At 34.5% G+C, this 20792-nt stretch overlaps 1 protein-coding gene across 2 annotated transcripts in view; it reads left to right on the top strand.

The window, feature by feature from the left end:
* Positions 1-20792, top strand: part of APOOL (apolipoprotein O like) — an 87070-nt gene that overhangs the window by 54368 nt on the left and 11910 nt on the right. For both annotated transcript variants that reach the window (XM_058536272.1, XM_058536273.1), the window contains exons 3-6: positions 8491-8610; positions 11558-11612; positions 13044-13142; positions 18172-18263. In XM_058536272.1, coding sequence (XP_058392255.1) covers positions 8491-8610; positions 11558-11612; positions 13044-13142; positions 18172-18263 — 366 coding nt within the window. The remainder of the gene's footprint in view (positions 1-8490; positions 8611-11557; positions 11613-13043; positions 13143-18171; positions 18264-20792) is intronic.

Below are 20792 nucleotides of genomic sequence, written 5' to 3' on the forward strand. Positions count from 1 at the left end.
CTGGCTAGGACTTCAAGTACTATGTTGAATAGAAGTTTCAAATCTGGGCATTCTTGCCTTGTACTGGATTTAGAGAAAATATTTTCAATTTCTCCCCATTGATTTTGACATTAGCTGTGGGCTTTTCATATGTGACGTTTATTGAGTTGAGGTAAGCTCCTTCTGTACCTATTTTGTTGTGAGTTTTTCCTCATGAAAGGATGTTATATTTGGTCAAATGCTTTTTCTGCATCTACTGAGATGATCATGTGGTTTTTATCTTTCATTCTCTTAGTATGGTGTATCACATTGGTATGCATGTATTGAACCATCCTTACATACCAGAGATAAAGCCCACTTGTTCATGTTGTGTAATCCTTTTAATGCACTGTTGAATTCAGTTTACTAGTATTTTATTGAAGATTTTTGCATCTATGTTCATAGGGATATTGGCTTGTAGTTTTCTTTTCCTGTGATGTCTTCTTCTGGATTTGGTATTAGAGTGATACCATCATAAAATGAGTTTGGAAGGGTTTCCTCTTCTTCTGTTTTTTGAAAGAGTTTAAGAAGGCCTGGTATTAGTTCTTCTTTGAATGTTTAATTTACCTGTGAAGCCTTCTGGTGCTGGGCTCTTCTTTGTTGAGGAGTTTGTGATTACCAATTCAATCTCCTTATTGGCTATTGGTCTATTCAGGCTTTCTATTTCTTCTTGATTCAGTCTTGGTAGGTTGTGTGTTTCTAGGAATTTATCTATTTCTTCTAAGTTATCCAATTTGTTAGCATATACTTGTTCATAATAGTCCCTTATTTTTGTTTCTGGGGCATCCGTTGTAATGTCTCCTATCTCATTTCTAATTTTATTTCTTTGTGTCTTCTCGCTTTTTTTATTAATTAGTCTAGCTAAGAGTTTGTCAATTTTTTAATCATTTCAATAAATACTTTTATCATAGACTTTTCAAGTATGCTTGAATGTCCATACCTAAGAAGGAAAATACTTTAAAGCACTGGTTCTTAACCATTTTGACCCCTTTGAGAATCTGATGAAAACTTTGGATGCTCTTCATAGAAAAGTGCATATACAGAATTTTGCATACAATAGACCACAGATAACAAACCTGTTCTTTAAACTATTAATTTAATTTATCCTGGGGTATAAATGAATAATCAGTAGGTTTTGGTTGGGATAGAGGAGAGAGTAAGAACACTTAATGACTCAGAAATTTTGGAATTGAGGAGCGTAAAGAATTGAGAGGCTGGGGACATGATGGACAAACATATAAGTAAATAATTTTGTCCATTCTAACACCCATGCGTCCACACGCATGCTCCCTTTCCAGGGGAACTGGAGGATTTCCCTACCTGCTGTGTACCTGCTTTCTATATGTGAAATGCACCTTTAATGTAAAATATGCCCCTCTGACCTTCCTAATTATACATATTTGCCAACGTGGTGAATTTAGAATTCAAACATTAGTCCAGAAAGAGAAACACTAACTCTTTAATCTTGGTATGGGTAGCAAAGGGTCATCAAATTGTAAAATACGACTTTTGTGACCCATTACTGGTGAAGTTTTACCAAATCTACACTGTCTCATGTTTGCTGCTGGTAGAAGATCAAATCCAAAGCCGTTAATAATCTATTTCCCTTGCTGTTGATTTGTAAACTTGATTCTCCCCATTGTGTCTTTATCAAACTTCATAGAAAGGTGCTACATCCTGAATATAAAAGCAAAAACTATATATTTTTTGAAAGAAATAAGTCCTTACCTCTTTAAATTTTTCATATTCTGCTTTCATTAAAGGCTGTTTAATCAGTTTATGACAAGTATAAAAATAATATGATGGAGAATCATATACCTACCACTCAGTTTAAAGGAAAACAAAATTAAAACTCCTATGTTCTCATCTCATCTCTATCCATTCAGAGATAACCAGAACCCTGAATTTTGATTATTGCTCCTTTTCTTTTTAATTTTGCCTTATATGTCTGTTTTGCTAAACAATATGTTTTTTGGTTTTGCAAGTGTTTCAGCTATATATTGATGGAAACATATTTGCATGTAATTTTCTACATCTCACCTTTTTTATTCTTCAGATGCCTTTTCATGCTCAACATTCCTGAAGTCCATCCAAATTTTTCTACATAGCTGTAATTTATATATTTTTCTGTAATTTATAATATTTCATTGTGTGGTTGTACTCCAATTTAGTAATACATTCTAAATTTTTTCAATTAAAATGTTTCTATGAACATTATTGTATTCAAGTTTACTAAGCCAAATTGTTTTTCAAAGTGTATGTACCAATTTACATTCCCACAAGAAGTGTATAAATGTTTAGGTTGCTCCACATTCTTGTCAACGCTTGATATTGTCAGACTTTAATTTGCTGAACAGGTGGTATTGATATGCTATCTCATGATTTTCATTTGCGTTTCCATATTATTAATGAAGTTGAACATCATTTTATATATCTGTCATTCTAGTGGTTGTGTAGAGGTATAACGTTGTACATTTAGTTTGTATTTTTCTAATGACTAATTATGTTGAGCATCTTTTCATGTGTGTGTTTGCCATTCATGTATCTTCTTTGGTGAAGAGTCTGTTAAAATGTTTGGCCCTTTTTTAGTAGGTCATTTTTTATTATTATTGAGCTTTGAAAGTTCTTTATATATTCTGGATTTCAGCAGTATATCAGGTATGTGTTTTACAAATATTTTCTCCCAAATTGTGGCTTATCTTTTCCTTCTGTATTAGTTTTCCGTTGCTTATGTAACAAACTACTGTGAACTTAGTGACTTTAAACAACACAAATTTATTATCTTACAGTTTCTGTAAGTTAGGATTCTGACACAAATATCACTGGGCTAAAATCAAGATATTGGCAGGGCTGCCATTCCTCACTGGAGCTTCTCAAGAGAATCCATTTCCTTCCTTTTTTCAGCTTATAGAGGCCGGCCCACATTCCTTGGCTTGTGTCCCACTTCCTCCATTTTCAAAAGTAGTGTAAGTCGTTCTCACATGGCATCACTCTGACCATTCTTTAGTCACATCTCCCCCTGACTCTACTCTTTCACCTCCCTCTTCTATTTTTAATGTCTTATGATTACTTTGGACCCACCCAGATAATCCTGGAAAATATTCATATCTTAAGGTCACCTGATTAATGTTAATTACATATGCAAAGGGTAATTCTTTGCCATGTAGCATAACATATTCATGAGTTCCTGAGATTAAGACATGAGTGTCTTTGGATGGGGGTCATTATTCTGCCCATACTACCTCCTCTTAGCAGTGTCTCTTGAAGAACAGAAAATTTTAATTTTCATAAAGTCCAATTTATCAATTTTTAAATTTATGAATTATGATTTTGGTCTCATGTCTAAGAAATTAAAAGTCACAAACATTGATGTTTTAGTGGGTTTTATTTCAATTAATTGGTTTTTAGTATATTTAGAGTTGTGCAAACATTACTACTAATTTTAGAAAAATTTCATCACTGCAAAAAGAAACCCTATACCCATTATCAGTCACTCGCAATTCTAGTTTCTCTCCGGCCCCTGGTAACCCTTGATCTACTTTTTTCTCTATGGTTATGCCTACGCTGGACGTTTCATATAAATAGAATCATACAATATGTGGCCTTTTGTGACTGGCTTCTTTCAATTACCATAATGTTTTCAAGTTTCATCCATGTTGTAGAATGTATCAGTATGTTATTCCTTTTTATTATGGAATAATACTCCAGTCTACGGATATAGCAAATGTTGTTTATCCCCATTTCAGTTGATGGACGTTGGGTTATTTACACTTTTTGGCTATTATGACTGATGCCGCTATGAACTTTGGTGTACAGGTTTTTGTGTTGACATGTTTTCATTTCTCTTGGGTATAGACCTAAGAGTGGAATTTCTGGTCCATATGATAACTCTGTCTTTAAGCTTTTAGGAACTGCCAGGCTGTTTTCCAAAGCAACTGCAACATTTTACATTCTCACCAGCGGTGTATGAGGGTTCCATTTTCTCCACATCCTTACCAACCCTTGTTATTGTCTGTCTTTTTTCATTCTAGGCATCCTACTAGGTGTGAAATAATACATCATTGGGTTTTGATTTGCATTTCCCTAATAAGTAATGATGTCAGGCATTTTTTCATGTGCTTACTAGTAATTTGTACATCTTCTTTGGAGAACTGTCTGTTCAAATCCTTGCTCCATTTTTAAATTAGATAATAAGTCTTTTTATTGTTGAATTGAAGGGGTTCTTTATATATTCTGGATACAGGTCCTGTAAGAGATACCTGATTTGCAAGTGTTCTCTGTGGGTTGTTCTTTTACTATGTTGATGGTATCATTTGCAGCATACGTTCTTAATTTTGTTGAAGTCCAATTTATTTATTTATTTTTCTTTTGTTGCTAGTGCTTCTGCTGTTGTATATAAGAAACCATTACTTAACCCAAAGTCACGAAGATTTATCTCTATGTTTTCTTCTAAGATTTTTATAGTTTTAGCTCTTACATTTAGTTCTATGATCCATTTTGAGTTAATTTTTGTACATGGCATGAGGTAGGGATCCAACCTCATCCTTTTGTATGTGAATATCCAGTTGTCCAGGTACCATTTATAGAAAAGACTATTCTTTCTCCATTGAATTTTTTTTGTTCGCTTGTTGAAAATCACTCGACTGTAAGTGTATGGATTTATTTCTAGACGCACTATTCCATTCTATTTATCTATATGTCCATCCTTATAGCAATATCACATTATGGTTTTGTAACAAGTTTTGAAATTGGGAAGTGTGTCCTATGTGTCCTCCAACTTTGTTCTTCTTTTTCAATATTGTTTTGGCTATTTTGGGTCCCTGTTACATCCATATGAATTTTAGCATCAAATTGTCATTTTACGGAAAAAAGGCAAGTGGGATTTTCATAGAGCTTGCATTGAGTCTGGATCAATTTGGAGAGTATTGACATTTTAACAATATTTAGCTTTCCAATCCAAGAACATGGGATGTCTTTCCCTTTATTTATATCTTCTCTATTTCTTTTAACAATTTTTTGTAGTTTTCAGTGTACAAGTCTTATTAAACTTCTTTGTGGAATTTATTCCTAAGTATTTTTTTGATGCCATTGTAAATGGAATTGTTTTCTTAAATCATCTTCAGATTGTTCATTGCTAGTGTATAAAAATACAATTGATTATTGTATATTGATCTTTTACCCTGCAACCTTGCAGAATTCATTTATTTGTTGTGGTAGGTTTTTTTGTGGGTTCCTTAGGATTTTCTGTATACAAGATCATTTCATCTGTGAATAGAGATAGTTTTATTTATTCCTTTCCAATTTGATACATTCTGTTCTTTTTTTTCTTGCCTGAATGCACTGTCTAGAACCTCCAGTACAATGTTGAATAGAAGTTTTGAGAGTGATATTTTGTATGTTTCCTGATATAAGGGATAAAACATTCAGTCTTTCACCATTAAGTATGGGATTTTTGTGGTAAGAGAGCATGTTCTTTATACCAATCCTTTGAAATTTCCTAAAACTTTCAGTTCCTGAAATGGCCCAGGGTGCAGTCAATTTTTTATACATTCCCATTTGTGCTTGAAAATAATATGTATTTTATAGTTGTTCAATGCAGTGTCCTTATATGTATCTGTTAGATCAAGCTTATTGATTATATTGTTCTGTACCAGGAGTCAACAGGCTTTTTCTTAAAAAGCCATATAGTAAATATTTTAAAGATTTGCAACTCTCTCAACTGCTGTTGTAACACAAAAGCAACCATAGGATACATCAATGAATGATTATAGCTGTGATTCAGTAAAGCTTTATTTACACAAATAGTTGACCAGCACATGGGCTGTAGTTTGCCCACCCCTGCTTATTACTATTAGTTTTTTTTTTAAATCTGCTTTTGATCACCCAATTGCTGAGAATAAGTTAAATTCCCTCTACGATGATGAATTTATCTATTTCTCCTTGTTTCATATATTTTGAAGATATGTTAATAGATGCATACAAGTTTAAGATAATAATATCTCTAGTTTTTAAATCTTTTTGTCTTAATATAGTCACTTTATCTCTAGTAATGGTTTTTGTCTTTAAGTCTATTCTGTCTAATGTTAATATAGCTTATAGTAGCTTTCTTTTTAGTTGCTATTTGCTCAATATGCGTTTTTTTCATTCTTTTTTTTTTCAACCTTTCTAAATGGTTGTTTTAGGAGTGTCTCATAAGTAGCATGTGACTGTATTTTGTAAATGCAATCTGATCATCTTTGACTTTTAAATAGATCATTTTATCCATTTGCATTTATTATAATTACTAATATCTTTGGAATTATTTCTACCAAGTTTTTGTGTTTTTTTGTTTTTCTTACCTCTTCTGTTGTTCTTTTATTTCCTTTCTTTCTTTTGGATTGACTATTTTTTCTCTTTTTATTTTTTCCACAACAAAGTTTGTTAGTTATGCCTTCTTTGTATTTTTTTTTACTGGTTACCCTAGAAATTTTAACCTGCATTCGTTTCAAGTCTCATCAATATATTTACCCTCCATCCAAACAATATTAAGAACTTAAAACATTTTAATTTCTGTCATCCCCTCCTAATTTGTACTATATTGATGTTCAGGGATTTAGTTCTATTTTAAATACACATAAACATTAGTATTTATATATTAATTGGTTTAGATTTATCCACGTATTTACCACTTTCTTTGCAAATCATTCCTTTTTGCATCTCAGATCTTCTCAATGGGAATATTTTTCTTTTGCTTGAAGTACATGATTTAAAATTTCTCAATTAGGGTTATTTGGTTGCAAACTGTCTCGGGTTTTGTCTGTCTAAATGTCTTTACTTCCACCCTCATTTTTGAAACAAAGATATTTTATTGAGTATATAATTCTCAATTGAGTTACTTTTCTTTTAGCACATTGAAGATATTATGATATTATATAGTGCCTTCCAATGTTGTTTTTGAGAAGTGAAAGTTTATCTAATTATTCCTTTGAAAGTAATCTGTCTTTTCCCTCTGGCTTTTATTTTTTTAACATCCCCTCTTTGTCTTTGGTGTTATGGTGTTATGATTTGTCTAATTTTGGATTACTTTTTATTTATTCTGCTTCAGATATGTTGGATTTCTGAATCTTTCAAGTATTCAGTTCATTAATTCTGGAAAAATCTTGGCCATTCTCTTCAAATATTACCTTTGCCCCATTCTTTCTGCTCTCCTCTGGAACTCTGATTAGACATATATGTTAGTATTTCTCACTCTATCTTATATATCTCTTTCATTTTTTTTTCATTTCTTTGCATAATTTTTTCAGATCTACTAGTTCACTAAATCTCTCAGCAACTGTATCCAATCTATCAAACCTGTCCATTGAGTTCTTGATTTAAGTTTTCGATTTCCAGTTCTAGAAGTTCTCTCTCTCTTTATTTTCATTAGTTTTGGTAATTTTTGTAGTCTCTTGCTTTTAACTCATATTTCCCCCTTTCATTTCTTTAAAAATAAAAATATATACACAGACAGAGAGAACAGTTTAGTGGTTACCGGGGGAAGGGGGTTGGGGGGTGGGCACAAGGGGTGAAGGGACGCGTTTATATGGTGACTGACAAACAATAATGTACAACTAAAATTTCACAATGTTATGAACTATTATGACATCAATAAAAAATAGAAAGATATGTATTTGATATTATATATTCTAATACTTACATTCTTTGTGGATCTGAGTCTGCTCTTTGTTGGGGTTTTTTTTTTTTTTTTTGCTAGCTCTTGTCCAGATGCTTCGTGTTTTCTAATTTTTTTTAAATTTTGGTCTCATATCTTTTGGAACTTTATCTGTTGTAATTTTTTGAAGTCTGAGTAGCTTCCTCCATAAAGGAGATATTTATTTGCTTCTGCCAAGCATCTTTGGGGGCTGCCAGCCTGGAAGCACTTTAAATATATTGTTGGTTTGAGATTTCTCAGATTACCCAGATAGTTTTATACTGCATATTATATGAGTTCTCACTTGTGTTTGCCAATTCTTAGGAAATATTTCCTTCCTCTCCACTCGGTACCCAATTTTTGAGATAATCAATTTTCTAACAGTCCCTTGGAGTGAAATGTTTATTTCTATTTCACCCTTACATTAAGGACGTAACATTTTGAGATGCCAGCTTTATAGGGTCTTCAGTAAGATTGCCTATCTCGAGGCTGTTCTGGGTTTTGTTTCCTGATCCTATACTCCATGAACTATCTTTTATAGCAAATGATGTCAAGGTAAAAGCTGGTTTTAGTGTTCATCTCCATGGGTTTCTATCTTCACTTAATTTATGACTTCTAAATAGTCTTTATAAACAGCTTCCCAGATCATTCCTGCATTTAAGATGGTTTTTAAAAGTATTTTATCAGCATTTTTAGTTGTTTTTAGCAGGAAGGTTTATGAGGATTCCTATTCTGCCATACTGCTGGAAAAAGAAGTCCAGCTATTTTATATTTTTGAGTTGACTTTCCCTTTTTCCCTCTAGCTCCCCATATATACTGCACCACCTCTCCAGTCTAAATATGTTAAAGAGCAGCCTGGTCATTTACAGATGAGCTTTGCATCCATCCGCACTACAACTGGTCATTATATTGGCTGGTGCATGGTAAGTCAATTCTAATAGTGGTTCAATATTGGAGGTTTCTGATTTGTATTACATACCAATCGTTCCATTTACCCATTGATGTGTAAGAAACTACCCAAAAAGTTAGTGGTTTAAAACAGCAACCGTTCTATTACAGTTTATGATTTTGTGAGTCAGGAATTTGATCAGAGTTTGGACAGGTGATTCTTCTGTTGCCTGTGGTGTTGACAGAAGTCACTCAGTGGTATTCATCAGGTGAATGGGCTAATCTAGAGGGTCCAAGACAGCTTTATTCTCGTCTCTGGTACCTTGTCAAAGGTGGCTAGAAGGATGGTCTCAGCTGGGAATATTGACTGAAGCAGCTACACATGGCCTCTCAGGCATGGTGGTCTCAAGGTAGTCAGATAACTTACATGGGTAATTCAAGGCTCCTAGAGAAAATGTTACAAGAGGCCCTAAACAGAATCTGTCAAGCTTACCTATCCTCAGATGTCCAAGGAAGTCACTTCTATAGCATTCTATTGTTAAATCAAGTCACTAAGGCCAACCAAGTTTTAAAGGGAAGGAAATTAGATGCCACCTCTCAGTACGAGTGGCACCAAAGGATTTGTGGCCATATTTAACCTATACTATACCACTACTGCATGGATTAAAGTAGTTTAGCAAGTATTGGGCACCTAGCTTGTACCAAACATTGTTTGCCCTTATACATGATGTTCTGAAATTACTTCTGAATTGTTCCTTGTTTGGCTGAGCAAAATGTTCGCTGGTTGAGTTTAGCTCATAAGACCATTCTGACTCCAGTCAGCTATTGGGCAAAATAGAATTCACCTTATTTTAATACTTAGCCTTCAATCAGCATTAATCAGCAGTAAAGTGGTAGAGTACGCTGATAATGATACTGGTTTCATTATCTTCACATCAACATGGTGTGTTAGCATCAATATCTCCAATGTCAGTCTTATGATGATAATCTTGGTATTATTGTCGTCATCATTCTGAACTAATAACCACACAACTTTTCCTCAATTCTAACCTATCTAATTGTGAACCCTTATGCTTTTTTGTTACTAATCCATTCTTTTTAAAAATTCTAATGATCTTATAAAATACCAAATCTGTGAACTCTGGTCATTCCAGATGATATTTCAAACATCTGATGAATACATGATGTTATTTTTGAAAATTTGTGCCTTTCAAACAATTCTAATAGTACTAGTTATACTACATACTTTTAATAGTTTGATCTCAGAGAGAAATAGCTTAACTAGTTAGAATCTGAATCATGCCCCTGAGGCAATGCCAACAGCTGGATGATTCAGACTTAAATCTCCTGAGACGTAATTTTCCATAGCATTCTAAAGTTGTTTTCTGTGAGATAAATTGTTCCTGAAATATTTTTAAATTGCTGTTGTTACTATCACCCAATTTAAGACTAAAAGAACTTATTATTCTGTTAATATACTGAAATGAATAGATTGAAGAAGGGCACTTTTGAATGAATTTCATCTTCAGTCTAAATAACTTTGCCTTTCTAATTTTCCCCTAAAAACATAATTTATTCTTTAAAAAGTACTTCTGGCTCAAATTACATTCTACATTAAACTTAGAATCATGTAGAGCAAATTCAGCTCCTACTCCTACGTGTTTTGAAATTTAGGTAGCAGTGATCCCCAGTGGTAAAAGTAGATTCCTAAACACAGCTAAGGAAAATTTCCCAAAAGAAGTGACCAGTTTTCTTTCTCAGCAGTTACACGATTCCCAATTAATTGGTCAATAGGTATTATAACTATGAAGGTGGAATTTTCTCAAGGGACAGTCCCTAAAGAGAAGAGAAGTAGCTCAGTGGCAGTTAGGGTCTGTGCTAGTTTGTACAGCTTTAAACCATGATGAACAGGATAAAGCTCTGCCTCTCTGATCACCATGAAAATATCTGAGACAAAGTTACTAATACCAAGATATCTCAATAGCAATAACTTATTCTTTCTTGTCTAATATAATCATTTCTATTTGCTTTGAAAATCCCTTGTGTTGTTATTTTTATCCCGTGGTTTCATAGCATCTAGTTTTTGTTGTTGTTTTTGTCCCATGATTTCATAGCAGCTAGTTCAGAGAAAGAGACCATGTATTTGGATTGTGTTTTCTGGTTCCTTCAATAGAGTACTGCATGACTATGGGCAATTACTATGAGTAAATCACTCTGTGGCTTCATTTTTCTTCTGATGTAATTGAGATAGTACCTATCACTCAATAAATGTGTGTAACAATATTTCTTGCATTAAAATAAATTAGTTATAAACTGGTAAAAGGAAAAATTTGATTTAAAGCTTTAATCCCTCCAATGGGTTAATATAATCTTAATTTGTAAAGAATTTATGTTCCTATTTAAAAACAAGATGGACACTAGTCTGTGTAGGATGATTTCTATCCTGAGATAAATGTCTTATTTAGATTTTTTTTCTCATTCTAATGCACACTAAGAAAAGAAAAAGATGAAGCGCTTTTCTGTAGTCTTTTTGTTGTTGTTTTCTCCACAAATCATTATGTTGTTGTGCTGCATCTTTATTAATCAGATGTTGCTTCTAAGCTGAAATATATCTCTCTTCATGCTTTATTTAAATTTCATTCATTTTTCTAGGACATTATAAAATAAGATGATGAATCTTTGTATTTCTGCAATAACTTTTCTGTGAGTTTCTCTGATTATTTTATAGGTATTACTTTACCCATTTATATGAGGAAATTAGTAAACAAGTATTATCCATGTTAAATAGAATGAAAAGCAAGAAATGATGAGAAACTAAGTTCAACAAGTATCCCCATAGTAAATAAATAGTAAAGATAGATTTAGATTTGGGTGCAATGCCAAGTCAGCATTTTAATATAATCTCAGAGATGTGGACTGTTTGATCTAATTATCAAACATCTTCAAAAATGCAGCTGTCCTTTTTTTCCCCTTTTTGCTTAGGGTGTTTATGTCTTTGTGAAAAATGGGATAATGGATACAGTACAATTTGGAAAAGGTAAGTGAGTGAACCATCGATAATTAGGAATGTTCTATTGTCTTTTTAACTTGCAAGGTTTAAATGTGAGAAAAACAGACATGGTATGTTGTTCATTATCATGTTTCACCAGCTCAGAAGATACTCTGTATAGCAATTTATGATAATAATAAAGCAATAGTATCTATCATTTCTTTAGCAATTATATGCTAAGGCACTGTGATAAGAATTTTACATAATTGATCTAATATAATTTTGTAGCATTTCTGTGAGTGTTAGTATTATAATTACTCCCATTTTACAGATGAGGAAACTGGGGTTTAGAAAAGCTAAGAAGGTTACCAAGGTCATGTAGCTAGTAAGTGGCAGCACCTGGACTCAAACTGAGGTCCGTTTTAGCTACAAAGTCCATATTATATACTCATAAAGCATAAATTGGAAACATGCCTCCATGTTATGAACTAGGTTAAATACGTACTGCTTGCTGTTAAAATGCCTAGTATTTTGCTATCAATTGCTAGGAAACAGTATACCTGTTAGTCACCCTAGAATATTTGAGCTAATGTTGGAAAGCAATCGTATTTGACTCTTTAGTTTGATAATAGTTTTTGGCAGCAGATATAGCTTCCTGCTATTCTTGGCCTAAGCCTGTTGCCAAATAAATGTGTATGGGAGACAGAAAGATCAGCTAAAATTTTAAATGTCTCCATGATGTTGATGATCTGTATACGTATTATCATTATTTAATCTAGGTAGTAATTAATTCCAAATTACATTCCTCATCAGTCTTGAGGAATATGATAAGTGATTGCCATTAAATAATTAATCATGATAGAAGAGTGTCTTTTTTGGATTGCAAGCCAAGAAATCTGTACTTTTGCCCACTCTCCATCTACTTTTTGTCTAGGCTTACTTCTCATCCTGATCGTTGGTTTTAACCAAGAGCAACAGCTGCTCTGAGATTATTGGGGAGTAGTGTCAAGCAGGGTCTAGTATCTGCATGTATCCTTAGACTGTTGTTCAAAGTTCCCTAATAAAGTATCTATTTCAGTTATTATTGGATCGTACCAATTTTTGAACAGATAAGGCCAGGAGAATTTCCATTATGGGGATATAATACGTACACAATCAGGAATTTACTTTATAGTAATCCATGTTAAGATGTGCATTCTATCATCATATTTTATTAAAGAGTAATAATTATCTCTATTATTAAGAAAACAAATATCATTAAATCAGCTATGGAAGGAAGATTTTATTTGGTAACAAGTAACTATTATACCTAGCTTTTTAAGTTGCTGCTCAAATCATTATTTTGTGTAGCTCTTTTGAAGAGTGTTTAAAACATCTGCTATTATCTTAGCAAATCTCTTTAGCTTTTCTCCATCATATATATATAGATTGCCCAATTGTAGTAAGTCATTTATGTTAATTTTTAACTGATTTCTTGAGATGCATATGTCTATCTGAAGAATCCACCTGGAGATTTTCTTCCGAAAATTGGAGTGATTACAGTCTCAGGATTGGCAGGCTTTGTTTCAGCGAGAAAAGGTAGGGTAAAAATATATATTATCTTTTTCAATGCCTTTATATTAATTTCTGAATTTTATTGTAACAGGAAAACTTCATATCCTTTATTGAATATTATTAGTATAGGCTATCGTAAAAATTTTTTAATTCTGTAGTACAGCATGTTTACTTTTATGAAGACTTTTTGTGTTTTCAAAAATATAGCTATTCCAAAAGATGTTCAACATCATAAGTTATTGAGGAAATGCAAATGAAAACCAAGGCGAGATACCACTACACACCTATTAGAATGTCTAAAATTAAAAAGACTGACCATACCTAGTGTAGTCGAGAATGCAGAGCAACTAGAACTCTCATACACTGCTGGTGGGAATACAAAATGGTACAGCCATTCTGGAAAATAGTTCAACAGTTTCTCATAAAGTTAAACATACACTTACCATGAGTCCCAGTAATCCGCTACTGGGTATTTACCTTGGAGAAATGAAAAACCTGTACACAAATATTTATAGTCACTCTATTAATCGCCAAAAGCTGGAAACAACTTAAAAGTCTTTCAACAATAAACTAAACTGTGGCACATCCGTACAAAGGAATGCTGCTCAGCAACAAAAGGAATGAACCGTTGACACATGCAACAGTCTTGATGAATCGGAGTTAAAGAAGCCAGTCTAAAAAGGTTACATATTGTATGATTCCATTTATATGACTTTTTTAAAAAGACAAAACTGTAGTGACAACAAGTCAGTGGTTCCCAGGTGTTAGGAGTAGGGAGAAGGGGTGACTACAAAGGGATAACATGAGGGGGCCGGCCCCGTGGCTTAGTGGTTAAGTGCGCATGCTTCGCTACTGGCAGCCCGGGTTCAGATCCCAGGCATGCACCAACGCACCGCTTATCCGGCCATGCTGAGGCAGCATCCCACATACAGCAACTAGAAGGATGTGCGACTATGACCTACCACTATCTACTGGGGCTTTGGGGAGAAAAAGGGAAAAAAAAAAGGAGGATTGGCATGGATGTTAGCTCAGGGCTGATCTTCCTCACACACACACACACAAAAAAACAAAGGGATAACATGAGATATTTTTTAGGAGTGATAGAACTGTTCCATATGCTGATTGTAGTGGTGGTTATATGACTTTATACATATATTAAAATTGATAGAACTATACACCAATAAGGTTGAATTTCCTGTGTGACCATTTAAAAATAAAATTTTAAAAATATATAGCTGTTCCTATTAAAATTGTAATTTATCATTTTGTTTCTCATCTTCTAGATAACTTTATTTTTTAAAATATCTTAAGAGTCTCTAGCTGTCAAAAAAAAAGATCTTGAGAGTCTTATGTTAACGTAAAAATGTATACTAACAACTTAAACTACTTTTCTCTGCTTAGTCATAACCACCCATATTCTGAGGGCTATATTAAGGATTTGAGACAGAGATGCTGATAGCTCAGAAAAAATTTTATTCCCTCTCGATCTCATCTTGACCAAGGTTGCTGGAACTTATATCAGCCAGCTCAGAATGGACTTTGTGAAAGTAGACAACTCACTCACTACTCTCATTCAGCACATGAGGCTTGGTATAATTTGATTTCTTTTCCCCCTCTTTGCCCTCTGTATCTCTACCAACTTTGTCCTCCCCTTCCCACTATACCACTTGTGTAAAGGATCCCCAAGACCATCCCCAGATTTGATGGTTAGCCAGGAAGACTCAGAGGACTCAGCATGTAGTCATATTCATGGCTAAGATTTATTACAGTGAAAGGATGCAAAGTAAAATCAGCAAAGGCAAAAGGCACATGCAGCAAAGCTTGGAGGAAACCAGATACAAGCTTCCAAGAGTCCTCTCCCAGTGGAATCATATAGGATGCACTTAATTCCTACACTAATGAGTTGTGACAGTACATGTGAGACGTTGTCAACCAAGGAAGCTCATTAGAGACTGAGTGGCCAAGGTTATTATTGGGGGCTGGACACGTTAGCACCATCTTATCTAGCATGTACCAGACTCCCAGAAGGAAAGGAATTGTTCAGCATAAACCACATGTATCATTCAGGGAATGTTTTCTATCAGCGTAGGGGACTGCCTGCCAGTCGAGTTCCCATATGCCATCCAAGGGCTAGTCTTGAAAGCAGGCATTTCTAACAATGGCAGTCTCAGGCATACTGTGTTAACTCTTTTCTGTGCACCATTAAATAACTCTCTTTCATAAGCACATGGTGAATTTTGTATTTGCCCATCTTCCATCTCTGGGTATGGAAATCCCTCTCAGTAGGTGTTACTGCCTCTGCTCCTTACCCAGGCCCTTACTAAGCTGGTGCAATTCTCTGGTCAGTAGCTATTTTGATCACCTTCCACTCATCCTCTGTCCATGACTCAAGTTGCCAGTCATTGTGCCCAAACTAAATTATGTGTGGTTGGAAGTCACAGCTCTGAACTAGTCTGGAATTGGATATCAGATACCTTATGGTCGGTTTGCCCAGCTTTAGTCCTTAAAGTAACCTCAACTCAGGTACACCTAATCAGAAACAAAACCTCTGTGAATTATAAGAACATTCCAGCATTCTAACTCTAGCCCATATATCCCATCTCAATAGACCTAACAGTTTCCCTATAGCTAATACTAATGACTCCTTATATCCCATTTTTTTTCCTAACACTGTGAGCAACTTCTAATTGAATACATATTATAAATTATTCATTAGGAAAAAAATTGAAAACCAAGATCGCCATATGTAACAATAGGACTCAAAGAATTAAATGTTGAAGGAAATTGGCCAAAACATATTACTGAATTCTCAGTGAGAAACTCATAATCCACTTGTAAGAGAAAATGTTTCTTAGGTCCTTGACAGTGTCTCCAAATGTCAGAGCTAGAATAATCCAACCCAGTGTTTTTCAAACTGCAGATTTCACTATTAGTAAGTAGTGAAATAAACATAGTGCATCTTAGGAAGCATTTTATTAAAAAATAAAATAGAGAAGAATAGCAAATATCAAAGTGTTTTGTACTTAGTATGGGTAACTATTGTGAAACTTTTGTTTCAGAGGAATGTTTGTGGGATAGGTCATAATGTAAAATTTGTTCTTTAATATGACTCATGGTCAAAAAAGTTTGAAAGCTGTTGGTTTAGTCTAACCCTGTTATGCTACAAATAGAGGTCCAGAGAAAGAAAATCACTCAATGATTTCATAGTACCTAGTACATAGCTAGAGTCCTTCCTACTTATGGAAGTAGGGCTATTGAACCCAAATGATTTTTATTTTCTTGTAGACTGACCTTTCATATCAAGTAAAGAGAGGATAAATGTAAGTCTTTTTAATATTTAAAATGAGACATCAAGGAAAAACTGCCACCTTCCAAGTTTAGGAGCAGCACAATTAGGAGAATTTGGCTAAGTCAAGGAAACCTACATCAAGAAACGTTAGATCAGTAAAATCAAGAAGCAAACTATAGATACTAGAATAGTAATGAGTAGGACTAGAGTAAAGGAGCAACTTAGGATATGTTTTAAAATGCATAGACCCTCTTTACCACTATCACAAAAACCAATCTAAATCTAAAGGAAAGCTAAACTAGAGGCTGAATCAGCCTCCCTAACCACCTCCTCCAAGCTCAGTCTATTGTAGACACGACTGTAGAAGCCCTCTGTACTAATAGTTAAGCCGGACAGAGAAATACCTCTTGTTTTTACCTTCCCTAAACTGTAAAGCTGCCTGTAAACATTGCCAGGTATTTTTCACCTTGGTCTTTACTGATATACCAGATAGGCTGTTTCATTTTTTTTTTTTAAGATTTTTATTTATTTATTTTCCCCCCAAAGCCCCAGTAGATAGTTGTATGTCATAGCTGCACATCCTTCTAATTGCTGTATGTGGGACTCGGCCTCAGCGATAGTTGTATGTCATAGCTGCACATCCTTCTAATTGCTGTATGTGGGACTCGGCCTCAGCATGGCCGGAGAAGCGGTGCATCGGTGCGCGCCCGGGATCCGAACCCGGGCCGCCAGCAGCGGAGCGCGCGCACTTAACCGCTAAGCCACGGGCCGGCCCGGCTGTTTCATTTTTAAATTAAGGATTGTAAGAGCTGTTCCAGACAATAAAAGAAATCCCAAATTGCCTAGATCATATTTAGAGTCCAGTGTACCCAGACAAGCATTTAAGATACATATTGTGTTGAACCAACAGTCTTGGAACTAAGCTATGGCTTAGAGTGGTGGGTTTCAAACTATTCTACAGAACCTAGGGTTCCATGGAAGTGTTTAGAGGTGATAGGGATAAGGGAAAAGCTATGCAGGTAGAGCTCAATACTGAGCTTCCCTCCTCCAGGCTAATCAGAGTAGCTTCAAGTTTATAGGTTTTATATATGAAGTTCCTAGTGAAATTCTTTTTGGAAGATTTTCATTTGAAAAGGATTTTGATGTCAAAAAAAAAGTTTGAAAATGAGTCAGATGCTTAGTTAAGGCACTTTTGGAAAGATTATCTCAAGTTACTTGCAATTATTAAATTATTACTTCAGTATTCTAAATCATTGACATGAAGGAGTTATTACCTTTTAAAGTCTTTAGCTGATTAGTTAATTGGATCTTTAACCTTCCTAAGGACTTAATCAAAAAGGATATATTAAGAGAGTCCATTTCAGTTTAACATGGTGTCACAAACATGTTAGTTGATTAATTCTCTGTATTATCATGCTTTATTAGATACCTGAAAAAAATGTCGCTACAACCTTGGGTTTCTTAAGACATGAAAAATACCTACTTTTAAAAAAGAAGAAAATCATCAACCCCCTTTGTGTAGGTAATTATCAGTGTTAGATTAAGAATACTTTTCTTAAATTGGACATGACAAATAAGGGGTATTAATTGAATTGTGATCCTTAAGGACATTTTAGCTACCATCTTGATTGGTATTATTACCTACAGAGTAATTTAACATAGGATGATGGCTTAAAGGGGAACAAAGAAAACATTAAAGTTATAAAAGCATCAAGTCTCAGGTAGCATCTGTTTGGAGTTTAATAGTTTGTTTGAATTTCATAGGTTCTAGGTTTAAGAAAATTGCTTATCCACTGGGGCTGGCCACTTTAGGAGCATCTGTTTGCTACCCAGCTCAGTCAGTAATAATTGCAAAGGTAAGTTCTTTTTAAGTGATAGCTTCATTTCAGTGTTTGTTTAAACTCTCAGTGTGACAATATTTAAATGTCATACAGCACCTGCAACATTTAATTTTCAGAGAAATATAGTTGGTATCAACTCTTACGTTGGCAAAATTACATTAGCATCTCAGCATGGTAAATGCCATTCTTAATTACGTGATCATCACAAATAAAGAGGATGAATTTGTTTAAATATAATTTAACAATATAAATGCTGGTTTGAGGATTAAGTTCAGAGACACTGAATTATAATTTATGAGGAGAAATACTGCTCCATTGTTGAGCTGTGCAAAATTCAATTTGTAATTAACAGAAAATTACACCTGCTGGCAGCTGTCAGTTCAGCAGATTAACATAGTGCAAGAAACAACCAATTGATACATAACAAAGGTTTCTGAAGGTAAAAAAAAAATACACACACATAGACATACTCAATTTGGAAACCACCTGGAACCAAGTAACACTTTCCATGAATCTGCATTATAGTCGTTTTATCATTTTCTTGTGAGCTTACCTACAAATCCAGATTCTCCTAATGATTTGAACAGTTTGTGTCAGTACTTACTTTATTTTTACACATATTAAGATTGAGAAGGAGAGCTTTGGGATATGCAGTTTTTTCTTCCTTTCCTTCTTCCCTTAATTACCAACATTTAACATTTCCCCCTCATACTTGAAGCAATGTGTAGTGTTACCAGAAGGATTTTCTGTACCTGTATTCTCATTACTGCATCTCTTTAATTACTGAGGTGGATAAAACTGCCTATTCAGTATTTTGAGAATGTAAAGCATATAGTGCCCTATGTAGTTTGTAATGTGATCAAGCTATAAAAGGTTATAGCAAAGGAAGAGAGCATTATTCTTTCAATGTAGTTATACTTGAGATAATTGGTGGATAAAATAATAAACTTATTTTTAAAAATCTTTTCTAAGAATTTACATAGGAATTAGGCACTTAAATTCATACAGTGTTAGTGCTGAGAGAAACCTTTGAGGTCAGTGCATTCAACTTCCTCATTTTCTCATTTACTGATAAGGAAACTATGGCCCAGTGTAGTTTCACAGTGACTGATTTGTCCAGAGTTCTCTTCAGTTTCAGGTGTCCTGCTTCCCTGTCCATTTTTCTTCCCAGTGCATGATGCTGCCACTGATTCTTTTTGTTTGTTTTAGAGTAATGACTTCGTGTTTTTTTATCAAATTGGTACCTACTCATCCTTAAATAATTTAAGCATTAATGAAAAGTGTAGGGAAAAAAAACCAACCAACCACCTGAAATTCTTCTATCCAGAAAAATATCGGTGTTAACATTTGATAGAATGTTATTCTAGACATTTCTCCATGCATACATAGAGATAGAAAGATAGATGGGTGAATAGGCAGATACCGTTTCATAAGAAGGGGATCACAATATAGTATGAATCTTATTTTTAATTTTAAAAATAAAATATTTAATTTTACTTTAACAGAAGGAAAATAAAAACAAAAAAATCGCTGAACTTCAAAAAAATTTTTATGATGAAAGAGATATTAAGGGGCTGGCCCCGGGGGCTGGCCCCATGGCGTAGAGGTTAAGTGCACGCGCTCCGCTGCTGACGGCCCAGGTTCGGATCCCGGGGACACACCGATGCACCACTCGTGAGGTCATGCTGTGGTGGCGTCTCATATAAAGTGGAGGAAGATGGGCACGGATGTTAGCCCAGAGCCAATCTTACTCAGCAAAAAGAAGAGGATTGGCAACGGATGTTAGCTAAGGGCTGATCTTCCTCATACACAAAAAAAGGGGGGGCCCGGCCTGGTGGCATAGTGGTTAAGTGAGCACACTCGCTTCGGTGGCCCGGAGTTCACAGGTTCGGATTCCCGGCGCAGATCGACACACGGTTTGTCAAGCCATGCTGTGGCGGCATCCCATATAAAGTAGAGGAAGATGGGCACGGATGTTAGCCCAGGGCCAGTCTGCCTCAGCAAAAAGAGGAAGATTGGCAATGGATGTTAGCTCAGGGCTAATCTTCCTCACACACAAAAAAAGCGATGTTAATATGAGTTCCTAAAGTTCTTATATGGTTAAATAATGTTTGGTACTTAAATTTCTAGAGTTGTGACCTTTGCTTTTCCTTTGACTGTCGTATAACAATGTCATATGTGATATTTGGTGGATTCTAATATATATGTATAGAACATGGGTTCTTAACCTGAGGTCCTTGATGGACTTCAGAGAATCTGTGACTCCTCCACCCAAAACTGTATGAAAAATTGTATGTATACAATAGATGCCTTCTACTTTGATATTATCAGGACCCATAGTTAACAATTAATCGAAAATGTTATAGCAGGGAGTTTTTAAAAAATCATAAATATGTACCCTAAATGTTTTATTTCAAATTAAATCATAAATATGTGTTCATTTTTCTCTCTTTTGAAGTAGGGCTTTTCTATGAGTATGGGACTCCTAGTTGAAGGTCCACAGCATCTTTCTTATAGTTAGCCATGTATGTAATATGTCTTTTA

Source organism: Diceros bicornis, chromosome X (genome assembly GCF_020826845.1).
Source record: "Diceros bicornis minor isolate mBicDic1 chromosome X, mDicBic1.mat.cur, whole genome shotgun sequence".
Classification (NCBI taxonomy): domain Eukaryota; kingdom Metazoa; phylum Chordata; class Mammalia; order Perissodactyla; family Rhinocerotidae; genus Diceros; species Diceros bicornis.